At 44.6% G+C, this 21,288-nt stretch overlaps 1 protein-coding gene across 3 annotated transcripts; it reads left to right on the top strand.

Moving 5' to 3' along the window:
* The first annotated feature begins 854 nt into the window (after window positions 1-854).
* nup214 (nucleoporin 214) lies at window positions 855-20,995 on the top strand. 3 transcript variants are annotated; one of them, XM_057351497.1, is made up of 37 exons: window positions 855-1,044; window positions 3,128-3,323; window positions 3,415-3,566; window positions 3,675-3,873; window positions 4,010-4,080; window positions 4,157-4,220; window positions 4,302-4,405; window positions 4,497-4,603; window positions 4,713-4,779; window positions 4,856-4,982; window positions 5,143-5,301; window positions 5,388-5,874; window positions 5,979-6,106; window positions 6,353-6,450; window positions 6,534-6,614; window positions 6,699-6,848; window positions 6,946-7,104; window positions 7,200-7,303; window positions 7,385-7,567; window positions 7,697-7,782; window positions 7,902-7,985; window positions 8,089-8,355; window positions 8,622-8,783; window positions 9,100-9,202; window positions 10,502-10,568; window positions 10,651-10,729; window positions 11,707-11,791; window positions 12,653-12,702; window positions 12,806-14,362; window positions 16,584-16,654; window positions 16,733-16,892; window positions 16,962-17,105; window positions 17,344-17,521; window positions 18,858-19,129; window positions 19,359-19,477; window positions 20,657-20,690; window positions 20,781-20,995. In XM_057351497.1, exons 1-35 carry the CDS (start codon window positions 1,000-1,002, stop codon window positions 19,466-19,468), a joined length of 6,156 nt encoding a protein of 2,051 aa, XP_057207480.1. In that variant the 5' UTR covers window positions 855-999; the 3' UTR covers window positions 19,469-19,477; window positions 20,657-20,690; window positions 20,781-20,995. The 3 variants fall into 3 exon arrangements, with proteins under 3 accessions (XP_057207480.1, XP_057207487.1, XP_057207493.1); XM_057351504.1 differs by having other exon boundaries at window positions 16,965-17,105; XM_057351510.1 differs by lacking the exon at window positions 19,359-19,477.
* The last annotated feature ends 293 nt before the right edge of the window (window positions 20,996-21,288 follow it).

Genomic DNA, 21,288 nt, shown 5'->3' on the forward strand with positions numbered 1-21,288 from the left:
TACTTTTGGACCTTTTTATAAATGTAGTGGAGTAAAAAGTATGATATTTGTCTTTCAAATGTAGTCAAGTTAAAGTACAAGTACTCAGAAAAAATAATACTCAAGTAAAGTACAGATACTCAAAAAGTGTACTTAAGTACAGTACTCAGGCAAATTTACTTAGTTACTGTCCACCACTGCTGATAAGATAGCTAAGGAAGCTCTGAAACATAATGAAACAGATATCCAGGTGAATCTTAGCAAGAAAGAGGTCCAAGCTAAAGTAAAAGAAATAACTTTTAATAAATGGCAAGAAAGTTGGAACAATGATAGTAAAGGAAGACATCTTTATAATATCCAAAAGCTAGTATGGAAAGGTAGAAATGTTATTAGTAACAGGAGAGATGATATTATTATAACTCGTTTACGAATAGGACATGCTGGATTAAATGATTACCTTTTTAAAATAGAAAAACATGAGTGAGGTAGATGTGTACACTGTGATGAATTAGAAACTATAGAACATGTTCTCATCCAATGTAAAAATATGAATATGAAAGACAGAAATTAATTCAAGAAATTAGCAAATTAGGAGGTGATGCATTTAATTTACAGAGTCTATTGGAAGGATCAAATAAATCAAAGCAACAAATCAAATATAGAGTTATTATAAAAATTTTGAGAGAGATTGGAATAGACAGGAGAATTTAAAGGTTTTTTTTCCCTAATATTAGGTTTCCTAATATTGGCGCTTCACACTCCAGTCTAGTAGGTGGCGGTAATGCACCAATAGCTGGTTTGTCAACCGCCATAAAACGTCAGAAGAAGAAGAGGGCGCCGTCTCGATCTGAATTTGACGTGTTTCCGTTACATGACATGCGTCATCTCCGGATGAAGTTCAGCGCGGGTTGTTGCTAACGTGAGGAGAGTTGATATTATGAAAATAAAGTCTTTAATTCCTCATTATTTGTGTGTAATTAAATCAAATTCATTCTCGAGTGAGAGTTGTGGAGATCTGTGATGATGGCGGAAGACACGGACTCCGTTCCTGACAGGGAAATGAAGGTGACGCACGCACGAGCTAATATACAAACATTAATATGATTAATATTTACATTTCTGCGGAGTCCGTACATCACAGGATTGTACTGTTTGGTTGTTTACTTGTGTGTGTTTACGTCACATGTGGGCTTTTAGTTTCAGTTTGGCACTAAATGTGCTCTTTTAAAGCGACATACGTTGTTGTTATCGAACTATGAATTCACTTCATGTGTAATAATCACTTTAGCTGAATATGAGGCGAATAATAACGGTATTGACACGAGCCCAACGGACATTGAAACGTCACTGAATGACTGAACGACATTGTTACAAGTTGTATTGCACTTGTGCTTTTTGTTGTCCTTATGTTGTTCCAATTGCTTCCGTTGTTTACCTCATTTGTAAGTCACTTGTGACTTATTGTAAATGTAAATGTAATGTTAAAAATGTAAAAAAAATCACCAAATGCCAAATTGACCTGGGGCCTGTTTCAATAAGGAGGTTCAACCAACACCGAGTTAAAATGTGAACTCTGAGTTTATTTACTCAGAGAATCGCAACTCCGAGTTTTCGGTTTCAGAACAGGTGATTTCAATTAGTTCAATCCACTCTGAGTAACTTCACTCTAGGTTACGCGCGTGCACCATTGATTAAAAAAGCCATCATCAATTGAGCGAAGATAGCACGATTCACCATGGCAACAGCACCAAAAAAAGCAACATGGCGGCAGAAAGTACATGAGAGTGAGGCACACTTTCCGCTCGATTTACTGATGTCCTGATAATGACTTAAGTTTAAATTAATAAATTGATACCAATAAACAAATAAATTAATCATTAAATGAATGAAACAACAGAAATTATAAAAAAATCGTATGTTCTCACTCGCCATGAGTGCTCTAGTTACGCAAGTAAGACGTCATGGTGTATAGGACACCTGTAGGGCGTCAGACTCTCGTGCAAGGTTAGACTGATCGCCGGTTCGAATCCTGCTCTGAACAGATTTCACTTGGAATGGCTGCATGTCAAATTTACTTGTTTATTACCTTTATCGCTTCATTTCTGCATGTATGTCTGTATTTATTCATTTCTTTATTCATGCACTTTATTTATGTGTAAGGATGGATGAGATATATTTTGATACATCTAATTCACTGTAAAGAAAAACGGTACAGTTTTAATAAAAATGCACAGGGAAATGACAAAATTCCACTCGGTGCTCTCCTGAAATCAAAGTACATTCCAATGAATTAATGCAGCCTCTTCATGAATCCTCTATAAAAGCACATATGACATACAGTATAAGTCACTGAGATGGTCTCTGTGTAATCAAAATGTGTGCCATGAATGACTGTATTAATGAATGAATGGATGAGTTACACCACTTGCGCTTTAAAAGGGGGAGGAGATCGAAATAAACTCTGGGTTTACCAAAGAAAACCTGCTCCCGACCAGGTTAGGTTCACAGAGTAAGTTACTATGGTTACTGACTCTGAGTATAAGATACCTCTCCTTTAGAAACGGGCTTGAGTTACCCCGCTTTCTCAGGTTTGACATACCTCACATTCTGAAACGGAAAACCCAGAGTTTCCCTCATTTCAGGGTTAATATACTCAGAGTTTTCACTAAACCTCCTTTCTGAAACGGGCCCCTGGTAGAAACTTTATCTTTATTTATAAAAAACGCACTTGATAATAAACCAGAGAGATGAAGCTGTCATTAAAGTCCCAGTGAAATTAAAAATAACAATTCCTATTTTTCTTGAAATATTGCAGCGTTTATAGTAAATAGCTTACCAATGTGGGTCCTTTTCTTTTTAAAATGCATGTGTCCTCATAATCTTCAGTTAAAACCTGAAAAGGCATCCATCTTAAATGTAAGTTAGACGGCATGGGCGGGGCATATGTTAACTCCTCCCCTTCAACTGTCTCCCTGTTCCATTTCAAAATGCAATGGCTGTTTTTATACACGTTTTATGCAACATCCGGTTCATGGGGACTTGAAACCCAATGAGTTTTCATTATTATATCTCAAATGTAAAGACAGTAAAAATCAACATACATCTTCTGCGACATGTTTCTATCAACTGATGTTTTTTTTCTGTTCAGGATTTTCAGTTTCGTCAGCTGAAGAAAATCCGTCTGTTTGCTCCACCTGGTGATTTACCCAAAGAACGCTCAAATCTTCTTGCTGTCTCAAATAAATATGGTCTGACGTTCGCTGGCCAAGACGGAACGCTCAAAGTGTTCTTGACGAGAGACGTCATGGCCGTCGGGCACGTGGAGGCAAACCCTAACGAAATAGGTGAGAGATGATGATGTGTCACTGATTTCGTAATGACATTGTGATTCTTCTTTTTCGGCGTACTGATGTTTTTGATGTTGTGTTTCGTCAGTGGAGAACGTGAGCGCTGTCACAGTGAGCGTCCACATGTCCATGCATCATCTGGCTTTGAGCAGCGATGAGCTCACGCTGTCTGTGTGCGGCATGCAAGACGCCGCCGAGCTCACAGTAGACTTCTACGACGTCCGCACCTTCTACAACAAGGTCATTTACTTCAAATAGCTCTCGAAGGATATAGTCATCGATTTGTTTGCTTTGGGGATGAGCAGATGGATGATGTGCGAGAATGTGCTGATGTGTCTTCTTCCACAGTCCCGACAGGAGAAACGTCCCTTCGCCTCCTTCGGTCCAGCAGCTACATCAAACGTTGTTCTCCAGGACCTGAAGTGGAGTCCGGTGGACGCGTCCCGTCTGGCCCTGTGTCTGTCTGACGGCAGTATGATGGTGCTGGACGTCCAGGACTCTGTTAATGTGCTCGCTCAGCAGCCTGCGTCTGCGGGGGTCACCTGCGGTCAGTCACCTCATCACATTTAATATTGTTAGCGCTGGGATCGTTCTCGCACTGGCAGCTGTTGTTTGCATGATTGTTTGTGAGACTTATCGAGTTAAAAAGCGCCTTCACCTTTTTTCTCGTTCTCCATGTGCAGTTTGCTGGAGTCCTAAAGGGAAGCAGGTGGCTGTTGGGAAACAGGACGCTACAGTAGTTCAGTTCACACCTGTAAGTCTGATTCTTGTCCACGGTCTTTGCTGGTTGTGTGTTGGGTTATGTTTTACACTGTGCGGTTGTGTGACAGACCTTACAGGCCAAGAAAGTGATTCCATGTCCCAGATTCTACAGTCAGGAGAATCCTGTCACAGGTAGCGCAGATCAGATTCGCTCTTCACAGTTTTAACACTGCAATGCTTTACTCATATGAGTGTGTGTGTGTTGCGCTGCAGTCCTGGACGTGTTGTGGCTGAGCACATACAGCTTCGGTGTGGTCTACGCAGCAGCCGACGGCTCTCTGGAGACTCCACCTGACCTGGTGATGGTGTCACTTCCTGTGAGTCATTATTGCACGTGAAGCACAACACACACGGTCTGTCATATTTCCACATAACACTGACCGTGCGCCGCTTTTGTGTGTGTGTCAGAACAAAACCGACCAGAGGACCGAGCTCTATATGAACTTTAATGACCTGGTGTTTGGAGCCTGCACTGTGAGACAACACCATTTTTATCTGTGCCACATCGAAGACTGGTAACCTATCCACACGCTCTGTGTGTCGACCGTGTATATTTCCCCATTCGTTCAATTATTTTCAATTCAGCATTTCTGACAACTGTTGTCTTCCGTTTGATCTGTTTAGGGATCTCGTGTTGGCCGCGTCAGCCGCTTCTGCTGAGGTCAGCGTCATCGCCAAACAACCAGACAAGGTAATCAACACCCCCCTCAAACAAACACACAAACAGTGGGTGTTGAGATCTGACGTGATGTGCGTGGGATGTTCAGGTGAACTGGGAGCTGTGGTTACTGGAGGACGCCAGCAGAGCCGAGCTGCCAGTCACAATGGACAGTGAAGACACACTTCCTGTGGGCGTGGCTATAGATTACACCAGTCAGGAGGAGATACAGCTGTGTAAGACTCGTGCAGTAAATGTGTAATGCGTGATCACTATGTAATGAAGATCACAAGCAAGTGCAGTGTAAAAACATCGTGGTTGTTGAAACATCAGCATCCAGGACTGGAACTGTCATGTTGTCAATTGATTTGTGTTTCTCTGTCGGGTTATATTCAGCTGATGAGAAGAGGGTTCCTCCAGCCCCGACACTGATGATACTGTCAACAGACGGAGTTCTGTGTCCATTCTCTTTACTCAACCTCAACCCCAGGGTCAAACCTCTGACCAACGCCACCAGCCCGCTGCCCGTTGATTGCGAGAGAGCTCCTTACACCAGTAAGACACAATTTACAACACAAATGAATTTACAATCAAATGATTTGTCATTTAAATTTCGTGTTTTTCTGTTGCCATCGTTTCAGAGTCTCTCTCTGCACCTGCTGTGTTTGCCGCCATCCCGTCTTTCCCAGCATCCTCCAGCTCAGCCCCGCCCCTGGCCTCCTTAACCTTCGCTGCCCCGCCTCCAGCCTATACATCTACTGCAGCTCCGCCCCCAGGCACTGCAGCCCCGCCCCCTGCTTGTGTTTCGTCCTCCGCAGGTTTCTCCTTCTCTCTTCCCGCTCAGGGCTCTGTCGCCCCCTCCCACTTCTCCCTCAACTCCACCTCGTCCAGCTTCTCCTTCAGCGCTCCCAAGCCCTCCTCAGAGGCTCCCTCAGGCTTCTCTTTCGGCTCCGCCGCTCTGAAGGAGGTCAGCAGCTCCACTCCACAGCGGATGGCAACTCCCATCATCAGCACCCCTAATATCCCAGCGGAACCCGCCCCACAGCGGATGGCAACTCCCATCATCAGCACCCCTAATATCCCAGCGGAACCCGCCACACCGGCGGTCAGAATGAACCTCGCTGACAGGTGAGACGCATCACAGATCATCACAGTGTCCGAGATTTGGTCTCAGTGTGTATGTTTTCCTAAGAGTTGAAAATATGATGCGTTTTAATGGTGTGCGGGTGCAGGTTTTTGGCCGTGGAGACACCAGCCTCATCCATCCAGCCGTTTTCTCTGACGTCCACCCCTAAACCAGCAGCGTCAGATCCCATCAGTCAGCCGGCATCAGTGCTGAACTTCAGCAGAGCTCCTCCAGGTCCTCACATTTACATTTTACATTTACGCATTTGGCAGACGCTTTTATCCAAAGCGACTTACATTGCATGATACTATACATTTGTTTCTGAGGACGTGCAATCCTGGGAATGGAACCCGTGATGTTGGCGTTGATAACGCCATGCTCTAACCAATGAGCCACAGGAAAGCACCTCATGAGAGACTGGTTCATTCACCTCATCACAGACTGTGGAGACTCACGTGTGTTTGTGTTGTGTGTTTGCAGCCATGTCACGCCCCGCTCAAAGCTTTGCACCTCCACTCGCTGTGCAGAAAACTGCTCCGGTCGCCCCGCCTGCGTCCACCTCTGCACCGTCTGCGCAGGTGCAATATACACACATCACATGAGCGTTAGGTTTCCTCATTTCACGTGTCTGATCTCAGATTTGTGTGTGTGTGTCGGGCAGGGCGTTTCTGCGAAAACCCCTGAGAAACGTCTACAGCAGAAGAAAGTTTTGGACCCCGTCATGGTCGGAATCCACGAGGAGGTACACAGGCTTTCCTACGGCTGCATGCTATGAGTTTGTCGGAATGTTGTTGTGTGATGTGTCTGACCGCTGTCGCCTGTGCAGATCGAACACTTTCAGAAGGAGCTGGACGAGCTGAAGACTCGCTGTAGGAACTTCGACTTCATAGTGGGCAGCACAGACGAGATGAGAGAGCTCCGGAAAGAATCGGAGAACTTGCACACCTTCGCTGGGGAGATCAAAGAAACCACCGAGGTGCGCTTTACACACATCACCCCGATCTGGGTATTCTAGAAACACTACAGAAAATGAATTTGGTTGTCATGTCTTAACGAACGCGTTGAACGGGCAGTCTGTGCATGGAGACATCAGAATGCTGAAGACCAGCCTGCTTGAGGGCTTTGCCGGAGCAGAAGAAGCCACAGCCCAGAGCGAACTCAACCGAGATAAAGATTACCTGCAGCTGCTTTACAAGAAACCGCTGGACCCTCGACGAGAAGAACAGCTCAAGGTTTGAACAAAACTGTGACCCATGTTCCCCGTAGTTCCTTTGGATTGAAAAGTGTGTTGTTTGACCTGTGAATGGATTTGTTGTCGTGCTCACAGGAGATCCGCCGCATGTATCAGTATGTGAAGTTTGCCATGGAGGACGTGAACGATGTTCTGGACCTGGAGTGGGAGAAACACTTGGAGAAGAGAAAGAAGCAGAGGTGACCGGCCGTGAGCGATTCTCTGCTTCCGTTCTCTCCTTTCCGTCTCGCGCTGAACGTCTCCGTGTGTTTGTCCCGCAGGCACATGGTGGTACCAGAAATAGAATCTCTGTTTGCTGCTCTGGCCAATCATCTTGACATCATCCACCAGCAGAATCATCGTCTGGAGAAGCTGCTCAATGACCTGCACAAACTGAGACTCTACAAACGCACGTCAGCGTGGAGTTTGCCCAGCCGGACCCCCTCAACACCTTCACAAGAGAGGTGAGACCGCCAGGAAGTTCCTCCTCCGATAGCCGTCTCGTATTTTTGATGATGTCGAGTCGGATGTAAGGTTGCAGTTCATCAGAGCTGAGTTCTCTCACGAATCGACTTGTTGATGTTGTTTTGTAGTTTGGACAGTGAGCTTGAGAGTTTGAAAGACGCTCTTCTGAAAGCCAGTCTGGATACGGCACCCAGAGCTCCTGTCAAATCACCATGTAAGATTATTCAGCGTCTGATCTTTGTAGACTCGCCTCACACACAAACACTCTTCACATCATCGTTCAACGTAAAAAGGAACTCTGTTGAAATACATTTCTGTCTGATGTTTGCGCAGCTAAAATGACTCCAGCCAAGCAGACGCAGCTGAGGAACTTTCTGTCTAAGAGGCAGACGCCACCGGTGCGATCCACAGCTCCTGGTACACCATCTCATATCTGTGTGTTCCTCAGTCATTCATGTTTCTCATACGTGACGGCACATGCAGAGTTCTCTCTCTCTCTCTCTCTCTCTCTCTGTCAAAGCGAATCTGTCTCGCTCAGCCTTCCTGTTCCCTCAGTATTCTGAGGATGAGGTGAGCTCCACCTCCTCGCTCTCTCAGCCTCTCGAGCCGGAGGACACATTGGCTCTGGCAGAAGAAGAGGAGGAACCTGGACCCATCCCCATCGTGATGCCCTCTGTCCTGCGGCACCCAGCGGTGGTCCGCACGCCCTCCATACAGCCCGGCTTCATTATGCAGTCTGCTCCGTTCGGTAGAGTCCTGACCGGCCCAGTTCCCGTCATTAGTAGCGGTGAGCCTCTCGTATGCAAACTCAAATAACATTCAAATTCAAATGGACCCAATTGACTTTATAACTTATATTATAATCGTGTCAACAAAGTGAGTTTGTTCAACTAGAAAGCGAGACATCAAAACTCTAGCTGTAAACACACAGAAGAGTCTGGACCATGTATTACATTATGTTTTGTTGCGTGAGACAGGAAGTGCTTCTGGACCCGTGTTGTTTTACATGAATGGGTGGTGTTATCATAACGGTTTTTGACATATTTGTTGAAGCACCGAAGATAATCATGGACAGCGCAGACAGCACAGCATTAGCTACCAAAACCGTGAAGCACGGAGCCCCGCCCACCGAGAGGACCACACCCACCACTATCCCCGCCACTCAGGCTGCAGCAAGAGCCGCTCTCAACAGATACATGAGCAGCCAGAAACCAGGTACTAACACACAAATCATGTGAAGAGTGCGGTTTATCACGTGAACTCAAGGTGGCGACAGAGCTTCATCAAACACACACACCGCATGACTGTTTATTCTGCTTTTTTTGTTTTTGTGTAGTTATTTGCTGTTAGAACCGCCATTATGGTTTTTATTCCACTCACCAGATGTTTGCCACGTGTACGCTTGATTTATCTGCAAACTGAAAATGAATAATAAAGTCAAATCTTGTGTTCCTCCTGCCGCTCCAGGGCTTCATCTGTCATGTGACGTAAATGCACTTTAGCTGTGTCGTGTGTTTTTGTTGTGCTTCAGGAGCTCCTCTGACCGAGTCCACTCTCAAGGTCGTTCCTCAGGTGGTCAACGTGCAGGAGCTGAGAGATGATGGACCACCGGCACCCGTGTCCACTGTCATCAGGTATGTACACTCAATGCATTTAATGTGTGTGTGTTACTAAATGTTGTGTTGTGAGTGTGACATCTCATCTGTCTGTAAATGAACAAGACCGTGTTGTCCTGCAACTTTAACCAGACACATTCATTATTAACAGTCGGGCTGCCCGGCCGAAGGCACATACACGCGTGTGTCATGGTCATGCGGCCGTGTTCAGAATTGTGTTGTACTGTTTGTACGACGTTTGCAGTGAATGTTCTGTGTGTCTGGATGACCTGCTACAAAGTGTGCAGCATTCAGTGGCTTTACTCGGTATTCCAGTTTATACAGAGTATAAAACCGGGTGCATTTTGGCACGTTCCAGAGTGACCCGCAAATCTGTTAAAGACATGACGGTTAGAAGATGCGTCACAGCGTGGCCTTTTCAGATATTGTGCTGTACAAATCGAATTAGTCCGTAATTTTGTGTTGTTGTAGTTTCATTTTTATAGTATAGGAGGACAGTAAGTGTGTGTGTGTGTTGATCTCTGGAGTGCACAGAGAGACGCAGACGCAGGACGTCTGGTGAGATTGGGTTAGTTGTGTTGAGCTGTGTGCCGGTCAGGTGACCGTTCAAATGAGGTCACAGCGAATCGGTGGCTCCAGATGTTTATCTCTCCTCTTCCTCTGCTCCAGTTACTCTTCATCATCACGTGACGTTCCTCTGGCCTTTAAACAGAACGTTCTGTGATGCTGGAGTGCTGCAGGGCACTTTCCACATGAGCTGCTGTCACTCACTGTCTACACACACACACACACGGCTTGTGTTCAGATAGTCAGACTGTATGTTGTGACAGTATGTGGGTCGTGATCTTGCTAACATCAAATAATTGTCGGCAGCTAACGATGAATGATCACGACAGAAAGACAGTACAGTACTGTATTTTAACTGTGAGCAGCTGAAGTAGTTTAACCAGAGGAAATGATTTATGGGTTATAATATATCGGCCTAAATTTTATTATCGCCGATAACATTAAAAATGACCATTTATCGGCTCGTACCGATATGGCCGATAATTTATCCCTATTTACAGCTCTGCTGTGTTTTTATGTCTTGTGTAATCATCTGTTTATTATTTCCCATATAAGACTTTCATTTGTCATCATTACAGTATGTATGTATGCATGTTTCTGCTTTGATTGTGTTGATACTGTATTCTTACGCTTTTTGTGTGTGTGTGTGTGTGTGTGTGTGTGTGTGTGTGTGTGTGTGTGTGTGTGTGTGTGTGTGTGTGTGTGTGTGTGTGTGTGTGTGTGTGTGTGTGTGTGCGTGTGTATCCACAGCTCGTCGGTTCCCACTCCAGCAGCTCAGGTGGTCCAGCAGGTTTTGGCTACAGTGGAGGCCAGTAAAGTGAGTTCAACATGAGAAGTTAACATCTGTACTGTACAGTATCAGTGTGTTGTTGTTCATGTGTTTGTGTTTTCACCTGCAGAATTCGTTTCAAGGAGGTTTAAAGGTCTCGGCGCCTCTGGCAGGAGCCGCTCAAAGCACACCAGTGGGTTTTTTGTTCGGTGAGTGTTTCTGTGATGTCTCTGCTCTCACACAACTTCTGAGATCGTTTTACTGAAAAGATCGTCACGTTGTGCTCTGAGCGCTTTTCCACCATTGCGCCTAATCGTTCCACTCTGTGCCGATCCGGGCCAGCCAGTACGTAAGTAAGGGATAATCCACGGCTAACCGTGCATTAAAGGATTTTAGGTTGCCTCCGCGAAGTGCATTAAAATCCTTTAATGCACGGCTAGCCGTGGATTATCCTGCTTATACCATGGTCGTTTGCCAAGTTAAATCTTTTATTGATGTTTACAGTGTCATTTTAGATCAAACAGGTGAAATGACAGTTATTTTGTCAGTTAATGTTAAATGTAATCAAACTGACTGGAGCTACCCGTGCGTTAAAGGCTTTTAATGCACACCTTCCAGCCAATCAGAATCCAGTATTCAAACAGACCATGGTGTAAATGGATTTATTATCCACCGCAGGGCTGATAACGGAAACCTTTAGAATGTAAACACAAACGCATCACGCGCTGCCTTGGCAACACACGAGACTGAGCGATAACATCTCTGAACGCATTCTATTAGCAGGATTCAGCGCGGTTAGACAACCGAGCCGAACCAGGCTCACGTGGAAGCATTACTGTAACCGTAACAGACCGTGCTTAGAACGGTTCGGCGCGATGGTGGAAAAGCGCTCTCTGATTGGTCATCTGGTGCAGTCTCTGTGATTGGTCAACCGGTTAGATTGTGTATTTGTAGATTACCACATATAACATAAATAAATGAGGTTTTATAGACCACAAGGCGTTCAATGTAGTAGAAAATGATGGAAAGTAACATTTTGACAAAAGTTTCTGCACAGGTTGTTTACGTGCACAAATAGCTTGACTTTGCTGGCTGTACATACAGAGGGACATTTGAATGGATGTTTGTTCAGGGACAGTAAGGGATGCTTCACCATAGTAACTCTATTATATGATGTGTGTTACAGCTGCAGCAGCAGACGCAGGCGTAACTTCATCATCCGCCACTGACAGAAACTCAAAGGCTCCTTCAAGCTTCTCTTTCTCAGCTGCGTAAGTTTATCCGCATTTCTATAGAAGTGAATTTGCGGTCTGTGTTTGGTTATAATATAACAGTTTATTGTTATAATTGATTATTAATTGAATTACATTTAAACTACCCTCTTTGCGGAGGGATAATTCTTCCAGAAATGTAAATCATGTCATCATTTACTCACCCTCAGGTTGTGCCAGACCTGTATAAACAAAGGAAGATATTTGAAAGAACGTCAGTAATCAAACAGATCTGTTGACTCCACAGTGTGGCAGTAAATAGGGGATGAGATCTGTTTGGTTACTGACATTCTTCCAAATATCTTCCTTTGTGTTTAGCAAAACAAATACATTTATACAGGTTTCTAACAACCTGAGGGGAGTAATAATGATGACAGAATTCTTCTATTTTTATGTGAACTGTCCCTTTAAGTTTGGGCCACATAACTTTTATGTTGACGCCGCTAAAGCAGTCTATAAACACCAGCAACATGTCTGATCATTATTAGTATTAGTAACCTATAAAATATGTCTGTTTTTTGTTTATAAAAACATACTGAAATGTAATTGTTTTGTTTAAGCATCAGTTCTTGGCAATGTACAGTTCGCATAGTTTTCCTTGGCAATTATGATTTTCCAGAACTTTGTTTACTAGATCATGCTAGTAAGCTTTGCACCTATTTGACTTGTATGTTGAATACATTGAGAAAGATATCCGTTTTTGAATTGATTTAGTTTTTATTGTATACCGTGTAAATCTTCACATAGAACAAATTCATTTTTGACCAAATTCATCCATGTATTTTTTATATAGATTTTCTCTCCCCCTGCCTTGTAAAGTGTTATCATTAATGAAGACACTAAAGTGATGTTTTTTCACAGGCCTGGGTTCAGTTTCACAAGTACCTCTCAGTCACAGGACAACACTCAAGGTATATATGTGTCTGGTCTTGTTTACAGAATGTTTTTGATTAACTTGCTTTATATTATTATTAACATGACATCATTCTGTTTTCTGCTATATTTGGACCGTAGCTAAGAGTTCCACTCTTCCAGGCAAGTTCTCTTTTGCCAGCGGTACAGCAGCTAAGAAGGCATTTGGCTCAGCGGGATCTGAAGAGTCCTTTTCCTTCGCTCCCAAACTGACGTCTCCTGCACAGAACGTGAGTTCCTCCACTCCTCCTCCTGCTTCAGCCGAGACCGCAACACTCCCACCGGCTCCCAAAGCTCAGGGCGGAGCCGGAGAGACCCTCGGCTGTTTCTCTGGTTTACGCGTAGGCCAAACTGACGAAGCCTCCAAAGCCATGAGTTTCTCTTTTGGATCATCCAGTAACGGATCTACAGGATTCACGTTCAGCCCTCCTCAGATCAAGCCTGTGGAAAGTGCCGCTTCATCCGATTCAGTAGTTCCTAAAGCCGAGGGTCCCAAGACGACTACACTGCAAGCATTTGGACTGTCATCTACGTTCCCCTTTAAACCACAGGAGGGAACGCCTCTGTCAACAACCCCAGCTTTCACAATTCCATCAACAACATCTTTTCCTCCATCCGCCACCTCGTTCGGCAGTCTCTTGCAGGCACCTCTTCCCGAGACTGTGACAAAGTCCCCGCAAACGGAGGCGTCTTCATCAACTGAGCTAGCTGTCTCTGAAGTAAACGAACCCCCGGCAGATCCCAGTTGTGAACCCACAACGTCAGTGACCCCATCCACCAAATCTACTCCTGAAGGAGCTGCTTCCTCCCAACCCGCTAGTGTCGATACCACTGTTCCGTCTACAGACACGCCCTCAGTGCCTTCTGCCCTCACCCCAGAGGTCACACCACCACCACCGGCTACAGTTACCCCACCAGTCGAGGTGACACCCGTCACCAAACCCCCTGCAGACACCGTCTCTGCTCCTGCCTCTGAGGTCACCACCGGTCCCGCACCCACCCCTGCGTCCCAAGAACCCCCAGCAGCATCAGACGCCACACCTTCAGCTCCGCCATCAGACAAGCCAGGATCTATTTTTGCCCCAACGTCGGGCGGCACAGACGGTCCAATGTTAGGAGCCGTCAATCTCACCCCAGTCGTGAGTACGGCAGCACCATCCACCCCGTCAAACCCGCCGGTGACCAGCACGCCGAGCGCAGCTCCCGTCGCAGCGTTCGGTCAGCCTCCGGCTGCCGCATTTGGATCTCCAGGTTTTGGCACTCCTGCCGCCTCTGGCTTCAGCAAACCGGCGTTTGGACAGAGTACCGGTGCTGGTTTTGGCCAGCCGGCAGCCCCAGGCTCAGCTAGCGGCTTCACGTTTGGGCAGTCGGCGTTTGGCGGTGCTGTGTCTGGATTTGGTCAGCCGGCCGCACCTGCAGCTGTTACCACAACCTCCAGCGATGGAGGAGGACTGTTTGGATCCTCGACAGGCAGTGGTGCCAGTTCATTCTCGTTCGCCGCCCCCACCAGTTCAGCCAGCAGTACAGGTGCTGGACACTTCGGTCAGAGCAGCGCGCCGGTCTTCGGACAGCCCAGCTCAGGCTTCGGGCAGGGCTCTTTATTTGGCAATAACACGACTACATCCTCCTCTTCTGGATTCGGCTTCGGACAACAGTCAGGTGAGTTTTCAGGACTAGACTTTCAATGCTGCTAATTTCACACATGTTTGCAGCCGCGTTTAATCTGACAGGATAGGATGAAATGATAGAACGATAAAACGAAATTTTTGGTTCACCCAAAAATGAAACTGGTCATAATTACAGTTATGTCATTGAATATGACTTGAGAGGGAATAAATATTGACTGATCATTTATTCCTTCTGTTTCTAAGTAGTGTATCGGACACTTCTTTGCTTACACCTATAAAATGTGCATTTTAATTTTGAAACATGTGATTAAAGAGTGATGGTGTTGTGTACAATGTCACTCACGTGTAGCCGTCAGCGGGTGCTGGCGTGTTGTGATTAAATGAAGCCGTTTAGGGTGTGTCTCTCATTCCTGAATTTTTAGAACTCTTTAGAATCCGGACGACATCGTAAACAGCTGAGCTGTAGATCATTCCAGTGTTCTTGTTGACCTCTGACCTTCAGTGGTACTGTAGGATAACTATTCAAATCTGCTGGGATTATTTGGGGATCACAAAACTGTATTCCAAAATTTAAAAATAAGCGTTCTGTTATTAACATAAAAATGGCGTTAGAGAGCTTGTTATAATACGTGTGGCAGTTTGGTGATATTTAACAACAATTTAAAGTTAAATCTGCAAATTAATCTGTGATTTTATGTATTTAACAAAGATGGCGATAGAGAGGCAAATGTTATGAATTGTAGCTTTAAACACAGAAGAATATGCTTTGTGAAATGGATGGTCAGGTTGACCTCAGTCCACATGTGAGTCTGTGATGGATTATTATTGACGTGTGTGTGTTACACTGCTCACGGCTCAGTGTGATGTGGACGAAATGCAAAATTAAATAACTGTAAAGTAAAGCATGATGTGTTTAACGCACTCATCTGCTGTTGTGTTCATACACACACACACACACTGCTGGAGGCTCTGCTGTTACACATCACACATCACACATGGTCATGATAGCCCTGGTGGAGTTTGTGTCAAACTTGGGGTGCAATAATACATCACAGTTTCGCAACACAAAAACATTATGTATCATAGAGCTATGGCAATATATGAAGAGTTTGGTTCCAAAATGAGAACTCCATTTTCAAAAATCATGTTTTTATTGTGTTATTTAGCTGTATTGTTTTAAGTATTATGTCTTAAATCAAAACAAACCAACTGCAGTTTGATTGATATTCATTGGAATGCACAATAAAACAAATTAAAACGGAGTTATCTCATTTTGGACCCAAATAACATTATTAGTTAACAATATTTTACTATGTAGAATTTCTCATTTATTTGCATACAAGGATTAGCAAAAAAAGAAAAAACAAGTTTACAGTTATGATAACCTTACAGTAAAATGTTAATAAAATAATAAGTTTCTTGGGTGACACAATCATGTTATAATAAAGCAATAAGCCCCAAGAAGCAGTGGGTTACAGTGCATTTTATAACAGCTAAGGGCGTTGTGGCACAAAGCGGAGTGCCTAAAACCCCGTAGCTGTTATAAAATGCACTGTAACCCACTGCTTCGCGGGGCTTATTGCTTTTATAAAACGGTTATTCCATATACTTCGCAAGGTTTCATAAAATAAAGTAAATAAAATTATATTTAGGCTGTGTGGTGGGGTCAGCCGTTATATATTGGGGTATTTTATAACGGCTTAGAACTCCGCTCAGCCAATCAGAATCAAGGACCAGAACTGACAGTTTTATAAATCACAGTTTTTACCGTTTTACATTTATTCTAATCTGGGTCAAAGTGAACATTAACGTTTTACAACGATTGTAATACTACCTGTAGATAGTAGATAGTACATAACATTTGATGTGTTTAATAGTACACCATATAGCATAGTTGGTGTTCCAGATTAAAGTAGTATGGGCAAAGTGTCAAAATCTGACATTTGTGAATAAAATGTTTTAAAAGAAATATTTAAGATTTTTTTGGGAATTTTGGTTAATGAGCATTCTTACAAACTTCTTATAATTTCTCTTGGAATGTTTTTATTTTTCATTTGAAGAACATTTTGGTGAATCTGGCCCCAGGTTTTATTTCAACTGAATTCTATGGTTTGGGTCTCAATGATGTAACAAAGTCCAAATGTTCTTCATGTGGTTAATCTGTGAAATGTAATGCAGACGCTCTCATACTAGAGAATAAGCGCAGTTATTAGATTTAGTTTGTGATCTCTCTCTCTCTCTCTGTGTCACAGGGTTTGGCAGCAGTACGGTCTCTTCGTCTGTGTTTGGTCAGCAGACCAGCGGTACTAGCGTCTTTGGTCAGGTAGGATCCACAGCGGAAACATTTCAATCTTAACGAGTGAGCGTGTAACATGCTTTCTTTGTCTTGTGAATGTGTCAGGCTCAGTCCGGCGGAGGTCTGTTCGGTTCCTCCGCAGGAACCGCGTCATCTGGATCCGGGTTCTTCAGCGGTCTCGGAGGCAAACCCAGCGAAGACGCCGCCAACAAGAACCCGTTTGGATCGACAGGCGCAGGAGGCTTCGGTCAGAGCGTCGCTGCAGGTGTGTCGATGAGTGTGACCGTGTGCAGCCTCGGTGAATGTGTGTCTGATGGTCAGAATTCGTCTCCAGCAGGTTCCAGCAGTCTGTTTGGGAACAGTGCGGCTAAAGGCTTAAGTTCGTTCGGCGAGCAGAAGACCAGCGGTTCGTTCAGTACCGGAGCGGGATCTGTGGCGGCGCAGGGCTTCGGGTCATTCTCAACACCCACCAAACCAGGTAAAACACACCGGCCTATATATCTGCTCATTCAGCACAGTGTATGTTTGACAAATCAAATCGAGACGTGATAACAAGCCATGTATGTTCTGTGTGGTCATATCTGGTGCTGGGGAACACTGGACGCTCATCCTGAACGTGTGTCCTCCGGTTACACGAGCTCGATCAATAATTCACACCATCAGTCGGCTGTAATTTCAGAGCGGCTCTTTACTGTGACCTCTCCTGTGTTCCTTAGGAGGTTTCGGCAACCCCCCCTTGTTCGGCAGTCCTCCTTCCTTCGGTGGCTCACCAGCGTTCGGAGCTCCGTCCAATTTTGGCCCCGCCCCTTCCTTCAGCAGTCCGCTGGGTGGCTCCTCCTCCACAGGGAAGGTGTTCGGAGAGGGCACTGCGGCCGCCAATGTGGGCGGATTCGGGTGAGGTCCTTTAAACTACATCCATGATGTTCACTACAACATTCCGTCAGATGAATGTGTTTATATGAAGATTCTATTCGATGTTGTTGTTTTTGCTCCGTAAATCCTCTGATCCATCCTTGATGTCATCAGACGTGAAATGTGTTTAGAATCAGATGAACACATCACGTGTGTTGGCAGATGTTTGTGAGCGCTGTGAGATTCAATGAAATGTTGGATTATGTTTATGATCGTGTCACGGGAGAGCGTTTGATGTCGTGACGGAGGCTTTGAGATTATGCAGAGATAATCTGAGGTTCACGTGTGTTTGTGGATGTGTGTTGAAGTGTGCTGTGGGTTTGGTTAGTGAGATCACAGGCAGCGTATGAACACTGTCATGAGTGATTCATGTTAGTGAAATTGAGATGAACACTGAAAACTGAAGTTTGTATGCAGTGTGTGTAAATGTGCGTGTGAGAGCCGTCAGGTCACTCAAATATTGTCTGTCATATTGAGGTCATAGGTCAGGTTTATTTCTGTCGGCTCTCTGTTTGATTCTCTTGTCTGTCCGTGAGCTGCTCCTCTTGTCTGCTGTAATCTAATCCTGCAGCGCCGCTCACTAATGCTGTGTGTGTGTGTGTGTGTGTGTGTGTGTGTGTGTGTGTGTGTGTGTGTGTGTGTGTGTGTGTGTGTGTGTGTGTGTGTGTGTGTGTGTGTGTGTGTGTGTGGTGTGGTGTGTGGTGTTTTGGTTCATGTTTTGTATATCCGGTGGGACTAAACCTGAACGCACACCACAATGGGGACTCGTGTCACTGTGGGACCAAAATTGAGGTCCTCATGGGCAAGGCTTATAAATTGTACAGAACAATATTTTTTACAAATTAAAAATGCAGAAAGTGTTCTATGATCTTTAGGGTTAGGGATAGGGTTAGGGATAGGGGATATACAGTTTGTACAGTATAAAAAATTACGCCTGGTGGATCTGTCCCGGGGTAGTAACAAAGCTGTGTGTGTGTGTGTGTGTGTGTGTGTGTGTGTGTGTGTGTGTGTGTGTGTGTGTGTGTGTGTGTGTGTGTGTGTGTGTGTGTGTGTGTGGTGTGTGTGGTGGGTAGTGTGTGTTAGTAGTGTGAGTGTTGTCAGTGTGGTGTGGTGTGTGTGTGTGTGTGTGTGTGTGTGTGTGTGTGTGTGTGTGTGTGTGTGTGTGTGTGTGTGTGTGTGTGTGCGTGCGCACCTGTGCTCGACTGCATAGCTCACCAAAATAAACGCTCTGGCATTCAGACACAGTGGACGTCTCTTTTAGTTGATTGTATTAATAGAAACATTGATGACATTCATCCCCATATTTTCTGTTTTGCAGGTTTGCCTCACCTTCCAACGCACCCACCTTCGGCAGTATAGCCAATCAGAATACAGCGCCTCCGCCATCGTTTGGGAGCATAGCCAATCAGAATACAGCACCGCCGCCGTCGTTTGGGAGCATATCCAATCAGAATACAGCACCGCCGCCGTCGTTCGGGAGCATATCCAATCAGAATACAGCACCGCCGCCGTCGTTCGGGAGCATGGCACAGCAGCCACCAGGGTTTGCAGCTCCGAACACTGGATTCCCCGCCTTCGGCTCCCCTGGAGGTGAGATTACGGAGTCTGTGTCTTTCACACCCAACGCTTTTCCTCCCGCAGCTTTCTCCTGCCAGGAACGCAGCTTCCAAATGTAGCGCTTAAAGGGGGTGAAGATTTAAAAGCGCCGGGCTGCTTTTATTCTCCTTCCTAATGCTGTTGGTGGCGGTGGCAGTTTTAACAGGGATGAGTTTATCATTCTGCTACTCACTGGAGCTTTTGATCTGTTTCACATAAATAGGAGTGACAGGACATACGCTACAGACATGCATCTGCGGATGGTCGAAGATAACATCATACCGGGGTCTTAGAATCCATCAGGGCAAGATGAAGTGCCTGACAAAGTTTTAACTGGTTCCGGTACAGTACCCGGAAATCGGTGCTGGTACCCAAGAGTACCTTTTTTGATACTTTGCTCTCTGTGTAATACAAATATTTATTTCAGTGAAAAACGTCCAAATCTTTCCATTTCAACATTTAGTTGAAATTTTACAAAAGAAATAACTGCAGCATTATCATTAGTACCAGCTTATTCTATTTCCTCATCACACACATAATCACTTATTTATGCAGTGTGATCATTTACCTTCACCATTAGCAGACCATTAAAACAAAACTTAAAACTATTTTAACAGCATCATTACTGAAATGAACAGATTGATTGTTAATATGCAGTCATGGAATAATTACATTCATTTTGTATAATGTGTCATGCTGTGCTGTTCTCAGCCTTAAACTGCACCTTGACGGCCTCACTAACCTCTTTCCATGCTTTGTTTTTATCGAGTTTTTCGGCTGCTCTGATGAAGCGTCACTAATAACTGTGTTTTCAAGACAAAAAACACAAAGCGCCCTAGACTTGATCGCTCAACGTAGTGTGTGGGGAATAATGCACGTCTCTCTCTTTCTCTAACGTACCTGCTCTCACGCGGCACTCGCATTCTCAGGTACTGAAATTTGGCACCGATTGATTGAATGTGAATCGGTACTCGGTTGTACCAACGTAATGCGCTCGGTGCCCTTAAAAGTGGAGGAAGGCCACTGAAGCGGAAAGGAAATGTTTCGAGGTACGACAGGGCGATTAACATCACCTTGCAATGTGTGAAGAGCAGAAAGCTTGAGAAAGAAGGAGCGAAACAGGGCTGCCTTCTGTAGTTTGCCAGTAGTGTCTTTAGCGAGGAGAAGACCGGCACTCTTAAAGTATCAACAGCGGATCTTGAAGAACATCAGAGGAAACTTATTCTGACAATCAGAGGCTATTATGCAAATACAGATTTAGGAGTCAAATATAGATTGAGTTCACATTTAGCAGATACTTTTATTTTTTATGAAGATCTACATTTTGTTTCCTGGAGATGAAATTCACAATCTTTGAGCTGTCGGCGTCACACTACTTTATCAGCATGTATTTCTTCTGCTGACTGATCTCACATCTGACAGCTCATCCAATCAGAATTCAGCATCTTTAGTGTTTGTGTACTTCAAGATTAACAATCAACAGTGATTAACTCCGTTTTCTCTCTGTGAATTGTGTTGTAGGTTTTGGGAGTTTTGGAAACGCAAACACCAACCAGTAAGTGTCACAAATCCTGTTTTTGTGTCAAGCGGATTATTGTGTGTGCGTGTGTGGGGTACACTGACGCGTGTGTTGTTTCTGCTGCAGGTCATCATCGTCTCAGACGTTCAGTAGTTGGAGAAGTTAATGATGTTTCTCATTGGCATTTTATCGAGTGACATTGAAGATCGATAGATTTTATTTTTGTGTTTACAAGAATTGTTTCATTGAAATATTCAGAGCTTTGACATATTTTATGTTTTCTGACAAACTGTTCAGTTCTGTTTTAACCTGCACAATTAAAAATAAACTCTAACACTGTTGACCGTCATCTCTGTGTGTTCGTGTTCAAGTTTTCCTGACTGTTTATCTGTCTCTGTGTTTTGTTGTGAATGGATGAAATGATATAATCTTTGTAAACACACTGGTCTCAAACTTGGATTTCTCTGTGTGTGTAAGAATCATTTTCAGTCAAAGACCACTGACGTGATATATCTGACACAAGGCAAATGCTCCCATTTCCAAACAGATGTGATGGCTTTAGTATCTGTGAGGTGACATCAGACAGATGCTTGTTTCCCGTCACCATCACTCGAGCTGTTATCAGACGTCACAG

The sequence above is a fragment of the Triplophysa rosa genome, linkage group LG2 (assembly GCF_024868665.1).
Source record: "Triplophysa rosa linkage group LG2, Trosa_1v2, whole genome shotgun sequence".
Classification (NCBI taxonomy): Eukaryota; Metazoa; Chordata; class Actinopteri; order Cypriniformes; family Nemacheilidae; genus Triplophysa; species Triplophysa rosa.